The sequence below is a fragment of the Sinocyclocheilus grahami genome, unplaced genomic scaffold, assembly GCF_001515645.1.
Source record: "Sinocyclocheilus grahami isolate Dianchi unplaced genomic scaffold, SAMN03320097.WGS_v1.1 scaffold302.1, whole genome shotgun sequence".
Lineage (NCBI taxonomy): Eukaryota > Metazoa > Chordata > Actinopteri > Cypriniformes > Cyprinidae > Sinocyclocheilus > Sinocyclocheilus grahami.
Genome location: NW_015505481.1, coordinates 1,874,784 through 1,883,394, shown reverse-complemented (window position 1 = coordinate 1,883,394; position 8,611 = coordinate 1,874,784). Strand labels below are relative to the sequence as shown.

At 37.0% G+C, this 8,611-nt stretch overlaps 1 protein-coding gene and 1 long non-coding RNA gene across 3 annotated transcripts in view; one reads left to right on the top strand and one right to left on the bottom strand.

The window, feature by feature from the left end:
• Positions 1-714: 714 nt before the first annotated feature.
• Positions 715-8,611, top strand: part of LOC107601295 (max-like protein X) — a 9,132-nt gene continuing 1,235 nt past the window's right edge. Inside the window, exons 1-7 of one of the 2 annotated variants that reach the window (XM_016293439.1) lie at positions 715-787; positions 1,679-1,718; positions 1,944-2,033; positions 2,382-2,491; positions 3,477-3,579; positions 3,673-3,772; positions 3,983-4,184. In XM_016293439.1, the coding sequence (XP_016148925.1) occupies positions 746-787; positions 1,679-1,718; positions 1,944-2,033; positions 2,382-2,491; positions 3,477-3,579; positions 3,673-3,772; positions 3,983-4,184 (687 nt within the window). In that variant the 5' untranslated portion in view covers positions 715-745. The remainder of the gene's footprint in view (positions 788-1,678; positions 1,719-1,943; positions 2,034-2,381; positions 2,492-3,476; positions 3,580-3,672; positions 3,773-3,982; positions 4,185-8,611) is intronic. The other variant, XM_016293440.1, reaches the window with a different exon arrangement.
• LOC107601297 (uncharacterized) lies at positions 5,062-7,990 on the bottom strand. Its single transcript, XR_001610907.1, has 2 exons — positions 7,622-7,990; positions 5,062-5,187 (listed from the first exon to the last, which is right to left on the bottom strand). It is a non-coding gene; the product is annotated as an uncharacterized lncRNA (long non-coding RNA).

Below are 8,611 nucleotides of genomic sequence, written 5' to 3'. Positions count from 1 at the left end.
GATAGATAGATAGATAGATAGATAGATAGATAGATAGATAGATAGATAGATAGATAGATAGATAGATAGATAGATAGATAGATAGATGGATAGATGATAGATAGATAGATGGCTAGATAGATAGATGATAGATGGATAGATGGATAGATAATAGATTGATAGATGGATGGATAGATAGAAGATAGATGATAGATGGATGGATAGATAGATATATGGATGGATGGATGGATGGATGGATGGATGGATGGATGGATGGATAGATAGATAGATAGATAGATAGATAGATAGATAGATAGATAGATAGATAGATAGATAGATAGATAGATAGATAGATAGATAGATAGATAGATAGATAGATAGATAGATAGATAGATAGCCTACTCCCATTACTATGTGATATGAGCTTTAACTCTCAGTTTGATGTATGATAAACTCTTAGAGCACCACCATGTGGAATAAATGACCCCGCACTGATGTTTATTTTTGATAAATGTAAGGTATATGTGTAGCTATAGGCTACAATAAAATATAATATAATACACAGTCAATGCAATGAGTAAATCAAAAAACGAAATGGATGAACGAATAGATCAATATATTACTGAACTAGAGTTAATCGGAAATCATCGTCAGGAGAACGAGAGAACGACAGAGTGGAGGATGAGTCTCCAGAGGTCCGACCAGATCGTGGCCAATAGAGGGCGCCATAGAGGCCTCGTAACATCCAGTCATTGTTTATTCCAAAATGACGGAAAACAGCGCGTCGCCGGAGGATCCCTGGCTCAAAGTAAGCAACAATATTCAGATAAAGACTGTCCGTTGATTTTAAACAGCCATATCCTCCCAAATCGCCCTCGTGAAGTGTGTTTCTGTTTATCTGTGTAGGTCTGCAGCGGTTGGTTTCACTCTCTAGCTCAGCTGGCTAACGTTAGTCGTAAAGTTCAGCAAGTCAAAAGAACAGTTACCCTGCTCCCCACATTATCGTGATTTCAAAATGCAGTGTATTTAGTGGTGATTTAGACAACAAATTACTACAGAAACGCGTCCGAAACCGGTTCTGCGCTTAAACGGACTATATATGTTGTAAATGTTAGAATGGAAGCTATAACAGATGTGTAAGAGTTGAATCCGCTAAGCTAACGTGTTTGATCGCTACATTGGCTGTGTTTCGAAACGTATTTAAATGGCCACTAGACAGAATTGTTGGGCATGGAAGGCGCGTTCGAACGAACGAATCGACTCCCCAGAGAACGGGATTCCATTCAAGCGACAGATGATGCCCCAAAATACTGTCAAGACCGCAAAATAAAGCTCACTAGTTCTCTTTGTTTGTGCCTTCATTATATTTATGCTGCGGTTCCAATGCATTATAACTTCCTGCCGCATTCATATGCAGCGAATTGAATATGCCCTCAATTGCACCGACTGTAATGACATCTTGACAATATGACAGAGATTGCTCAATCTGAGAGGTTGGAGACGCATTATGCATGTAGATTAAATGTCACCCTTTAAAGGGGTTATTTGGGACACATCACAGTGGGGAGTTAGAGGTGTCCTAGATAAAGGTAAGGCAGGACATGTCAGGCTCTGTTTGCATATGTGATCATCAGTTGACTGGCTTTGACTGTTCTTCTGTTTGTCTTTTTATATCACCCGTCTCACCATCATGTCTCAGCAGACGGACGGCGCCTTCAGCGACAACGGCTTCGATCACAGTGAGTACCTGAGCTATAAAATATTACTTGAAGTCTCACCTAATGTGTTTTTTTTCCTCCAGCTTATATACCAAGATGAAGGTTAGACATGCAGTTATAAAAACATAGTGAACCCATAGGCTGGACTTGACAAACTGAAACTACTTTGTGCTGTCAAATGTTGAAGTAACCAAAAATGACTAAACTAGTGTATGTTTATACTTCTATAATTTTCTATATCATTAGGTTTTTTTGCCGAGAATGCTCGCCAAGGAAGTTTGGTGTCAAGAGCCAACAGCATTGGATCCACAAGTGCCTCTTCTGTACCAAACACAGGTAATACCTCAATCATCTAATATCAAACATGGCCATTATTTTATAACCGTTGCTCTAAAATGGTCATCGTTTCACTGCCATGAAATACTAAAATCACATTTTTTTTAAATGCATGTTAGATCTAATTGTGAATAATTAAATCCTTGTATACGTACTGTATGCAAGACTCTTCCCTGCTCCCTCTGATGCAAAGAACCAAGTCCATGGCCTATATTGTTTTCTTTTTCAATTACGTTACACTCTGACACTGTACGTCACAATATAAAAGAAAACATGTTGATTTCTGCAACTTTAAAGACAGACATCAAGATACAGTCTGATAACATACAGTTCTTCCCTTTGGTTTAGATGATGAAGACAGTGATAACAGACATGAGACGCCGTATAAGGAGTCGTATAAAGACCGGAGGAGACAGGCACACACACAGGCAGAGCAGAAACGCAGAGATGCCATCAAGGTAAGAGTGAGAATAGCAAATTGGTTTAGGGAAAACAAAAGACAGAACATATCAGAATCAGAATTAGCTTTATTCGCCAGGTGTGTGTAAACACACAAGGAATTTGTTGTTGTTGTTTTTTAAGGTGCTCCTGGTACATACATACATATCTGACATGAGAACAGAAAAAAAAAAAACATTTAAATAATACAATAAATAATGTGTATGAATCTGGAACAGTAGATTTATGTACAGATTTGTGCATTATTTACTCTATATAGAACTGTATAAATAAAGAGATATACATATGTATTTTTTTATTATTTTAAATATTGTATTTATGTATTATTTCTATGTATATAGTAGCTTACATAAGCACAAGGGCACCTAAGTACTTGGAAGTGACGGTAATAATCGATCATAAAAGCACAGTAATTACTTGACTTGATTAAGTAATTAAGGGGGGGGGGCATTTTTGCCAAATAGAAATACTGATTTTGTAAACATAGGTCTGCACAATTTGCAAAACTATTTTTGTTTTATTACTTCATTCCCTGATAAAAATTGTAAATTGTTTACAATTACAAATGTTGTTCCAGGTGCTGTGCTTGTTTGTAGGGCTGCTCAATATGGCCAAACACTTTGTGATTATATAGAAATATGGCAATAATAATGATAATCCATCAAGCTTTCATTTTGGTGGAAAAAATTACGCAGCGACCCTTTAAATCTTCTCTTCTGTTGACAACAGCTGGTTTGTAAGTGCTTTTCATTACAAATTTGGGAAGATGATCAGCGCATGTTGTGTTCCCAAATACATGGTACAAGCAACCCAAAACATGCAGAGATGAGTTCATGTGGAGCAGAATTTACTGTGAACAGACCCGCTTTGAGATCCTGAAAACACTGGATTGTGAGCTGCTCGTGTGTAAAAGAACACAGTGCCTTGTTCCTAGCGTTCTACTTCTGTCACTCAAATGTGTCTGTACGGATCTCTGTCCCACAGAAAGGCTATGATGACCTGCAGTCTATAGTGCCTACATGCCAGCAACAGTCTGACTTTGCCATGGCCACACAGAAGATGAGTAAAGCTACAGTCCTGCAGAAGAGTGAGAACCTTCATTATCTATTTATATCTCCTTGTCACATGTCTTTCACTCTGGAATGGAAAAGCTCAGCAGCTTGTGTGTGTGTGTTTGCAGCAATCGACTACATTCAGTTTCTCCACAAAGAAAAGAAGAAGCAGGAAGAGGATGTTTCCACACTTAGGAAGGAGGTGATGGCACTGAAAATTATGAAAACGTGAGTGGGGGGTTATTTACAGGGGGCTGGGACATTTTTAACTGTTAAAGCAGACAAATGTAGTTCCACTTATTCTCCGGCAGGGTTGTTTTCGGCTTTATCTGACACTGTCACTCTTCTGCCAAGAAAGATAACACCCTCCAAGACCTATAAAAGGGAGGGAGGAAGAAAAGTCTCAGACACTAATGTGTTTCTAATGGTTTGTTTCAGGAACTATGAGCACATTGTGAAGGCCCATCAGAATAACCCTCAGCAGGGCAGCGAGCAGGTTTCAGATCAGGTGAAGTTCAGTGTGTTTCAGAGCATCATGGACTCTCTGTTCCAGTCCTTCAGTGCCTCAGTGTCGGTCAACAGCTTTCAGGAGCTCTCTGCCTGCGTCTTCAGCTGGATCGAGGAACACTGCAAGCCCCAGGTAGCACATACACATACATGCTCACACGTTTAAAGGAATAGTTCACCCAAAAATGAAAATTGTCATAATTTGCTCACTCATGTCATTTCAAACCTGTTTGAGTTGTTTTCTTATGTTGAACATAAAAGAAGATATTATGAACAATGCTGGTAATCAAACAATTGATGGTCCCCATTGACTTCCATAGTATTTATTTCCCTACTCTGGAAGTCAATGGGAACGAACTACTTTTTTTTTGTTCTTCAACATTTTTCAAAATATCTTCTGTTGTGTTCAACTTAAGAAAGAAACTTATACAGGTTTGGAACAACATGGAGGTAAGTAAATGATGACAACATTTACATTTTTAGGTGAACTATTCCTTTAAGGCTGGTTAATAGGTGAATTATGACATGAACAACGAGTTGCAGTTCTCAGCTTTTTTTAACATAAAGGTCCACAACAATATGTAAAGGCCCCATGAGTTTTCCAGTTGTTTGCGATTTACTGGATAAGGATTCAGAAGGATTTTTAAAAATAGCTTTTACTCAGCTTCTACCTGATCAAATATTTTAGAGTTTGAAAACTAGAAAATAATGTATACATTAAACATTTTTTAATATTTAATTAGTTAACTAGACTTTTCCAAGTCTAGAAATCACATTTAAAATTAGGCTATCTAGGTTTTTCCAGACCATGGGAACCCGGGCTTTTCAAAGAAAAATAGTTAAGGAGGTAAATTAAAATGAGAATTTTTTTTGTTCTTGCGGTTGTTTTTAGCTCATTTTAAAGTTTGTTTAGTCTCATTTTAAATCATTAGTAAGACTTTTTGCAAGTTTTAAGTTTGCTAAGTACCCTGGTTGAGAACCACTGTTTTAGAGGACATTTACACACTTTATTTTTTATTTTATCACATAGTGGATTGCTATTTTGCTTAAAAGGAAAAATGCATGAAATGATCAAGTGTAAATGCCCCTCGCCAAAAAACACAAAGTATGTGCTCATACCAATTAGACAAAGCAACCTGGAAATGCATTAAAGATGCAAAACGTGCCATAGAACCGTTAATAACACTCTACTCAAACCAATGTAGACAACCTGGGGGCTGTTTCATAAAAGACGGTAAGAAAATCGGGGATTAAAGTCCAAAACCTGACTTGAAATAACCTAACAAATCAATTGGGACTACAGCGGTTTCATAAACGACAATTTAAGTTCACGCAATCTCACTAATTCGATCCAGGTTCAATGAGTCAGGATAATTTGATGTGCATGCTTATTCTTAAGCAGCCCTTAATGTCGATCATGGATCAAAACGATCCACCATGATATATACGAATATTTGTGCCGTTTAATGCATTTGAGACACTGTGTTTTTCTCAGTGCATAACTGACATGTCACAGGTATAGTTTTCCTCTGTAAATGATAGAAAGTCATGCAAATATATCCATTTTGCTGTCAAGAGTGGCCGAGGCTTACGCGAGCGAACGAGCGCTGCTGCACGCTTGTGTGCTACACAGACGGAGCAGAATAGAATAATAGCGCATTTAATTCTGAATAAATATATTATTTATACTAGCTAAAATATTTGTTGTTGGACATTAAATGTGACCAACAGAATAGCAGAATTGTAATCCTACATAAGTGTATTTTTAGGATAGGAGTATCTGTAAATCAAATGTAAGCTGGCTAATACAGCCCTACTAGCTCAAATGAGTTAAATGTGTTCCTCTTATCAGTTAAAATGTAGTCTAATTTCTTTTATTTATTTTCATTTTAATGCTTTAAAGAGCCATTTTAGATTGTAATGTTTTACTAATAACCATAAAAGGCACAGCTGTCATAAAATCAGAGAGAAAGGCTGCACGGCTAGAAACTGCTGATCAACTGAATGCGCAAGTAGCAACCGTGTTCAAATGTTTTCGTATCTATTTAAAAAAAAAGGTCATTGCATTTTGGGCACAATACATTAAATACAGTTAATTGTAGCCTATATTTTTATTTATTTGATTATTTAAGTTGCATTTTCTGTATACTTTTATTTTTGGACTAATAAGTCAACTAATTGTATGTGAGAGAGTCGGTGGTAATAGTGTTAGGAAGATGCTTTAAAGAGCCATTTTAGATTGTAATGTTTTACTAATAACCATAAAAGGCACAGCTGTCATAAAATCAGAGAGAAAGGCTGCACGGCTAGAAACTGCTGATCAACTGAATGCGCAAGTAGCAACCGTGTTCAAATGTTTTCGTATCTATTAAAAAAAAAAGGTCATTGCATTTTGGGCACAATACATTAAATACAGTTAATTGTAGCCTATATTTTTATTTATTTGATTAAGTTGCATTTTCTGTATACTTTTATTTTTGGACTAATAATAAAGTCAACTAATTGTATGTGAGAGAGTCGGTGGTAATAGTGTTAGGCTACGTCCACACGAAGCCAGAGCTTTCCCTATCCGATCTTTTTTTTCCCTCGTCTCAAGAAATATCTGCATCCACACAAAACCACAAAACGATGTAGTATACATGCCTGACCATTATGAGGCATTGTAATTCTGCCACAGAGATGCACTCTTTAAAGAGCCATTTTAGATTGTAATGTTTTACTAATAACCATAAAAGGCACAGCTGTCATAAAATCAGAGAGAAAGGCTGCACGGCTAGAAACTGCTGATCAACTGAATGCGCAAGTAGCAACCGTGTTCAAATGTTTTCGTATCTATTTAAAAAAAAAGGTCATTGCATTTTGGGCACAATACATTAAATACAGTTAATTGTAGCCTATATTTTTATTTATTTGATTATTTAAGTTGCATTTTCTGTATACTTTTATTTTTGGACTAATAAGTCAACTAATTGTATGTGAGAGAGTCGGTGGTAATAGTGTTAGGAAGAGAAGCCAGAGCTTTCCCTATCCGATCTTTTTTTCCCCTCGTCTCAAGAAATATCTGCATCCACACAAAACCACAAAACGATGTAGTATACATGCCTGACCATTATGAGGCGTTGTAATTCTGCCACAGAGATGCACTAAAAACGGAGAAGACGACTTGGACTATGCGCATAAATCTTGCGCGGTATACAAACGAACATGGAACAATACATTTATTAATCTGTGTTAATGTTAGTTAATAAAAAGACAATTGTTCATGTTTTTGTTGTGTTACATGACGTAGTGGTGTCTGACTAGAGGCAAGACGTGGGCTGATGATGTCATAGTTTCAGAAAATATACGGATTTGCTGTCCACACGAAAAACACAAGGGCGGCGTTTTCAAATTTATCCACTCTGGGACCCGGTTTCAAAAAATACTGGTTTCCCTCTCCCAAAACGCCGGATCCGTGTGGACGAAACGCCTATACGATACAAAATGTATGCATATACAGCTAAACGCGTCTCAGTGTGGACGGGGCCTTAGAGGAGCTCAGCTTAGCCTGACAGTTAGCCTGCCAGCAACCTGGAAATGCATTAAAGATGCAAAACGTGCCATAGAACCGTTAATAACACTCTACTCAAACCAATGTAGACAACCTGGGGGCTGTTTCATAAAAGACGGTAAGAAAATCGGGGATTAAAGTCCAAAACCTGACTTGAAATAACCTAACAAATCAATTGGGACTACAGCGGTTTCATAAACGACAATTTAAGTTCACGCAATCTCACTAATTCGATCCAGGTTCAATGAGTCAGGATAATTTGATGTGCATGCTTATTCTTAAGCAGCCCTTAATGTCGATCATGGATCAAAACGATCCACCATGATATATACGAATATTTGTGCCGTTTAATGCATTTGAGACACTGTGTTTTTCTCAGTGCATAACTGACATGTCACAGGTATAGTTTTCCTCTGTAAATGATAGAAAGTCATGCAAATATATCCATTTTGCTGTCAAGAGTGGCCGAGGCTTACGCGAGCGAACGAGCGCTGCTGCACGCTTGTGTGCTACACAGACGGAGCAGAATAGAATAATAGCGCATTTAATTCTGAATAAATATATTATTTATACTAGCTAAAATATTTGTTGTTGGACATTAAATGTGACCAACAGAATAGCAGAATTGTAATCCTACATAAGTGTATTTTTAGGATAGGAGTATCTGTAAATCAAATGTAAGCTGGCTAATACTAGCTCAATAGCTCAAATGAGTTAAATGTGTTCCTCTTATCAGTTAAAATGTAGTCTAATTTCTTTTATTTATTTTCACTTTAAAGAGTTAAAGAGCCATTTTAGATTGTAATGTTTTACTAATAACCATAAAAGGCACAGCTGTCATAAAATCAGAGAGAAAGGCTGCACGGCTAGAAACTGCTGATCAACTGAATGCGCAAGTAGCAACCGTGTTCAAATGTTTTCGTATCTATTTAAAAAAAAAGGTCATTGCATTTTGGGCACAATACATTAAATACAGTTAATTGTAGCCTATATTTTTATTTATTTGATTA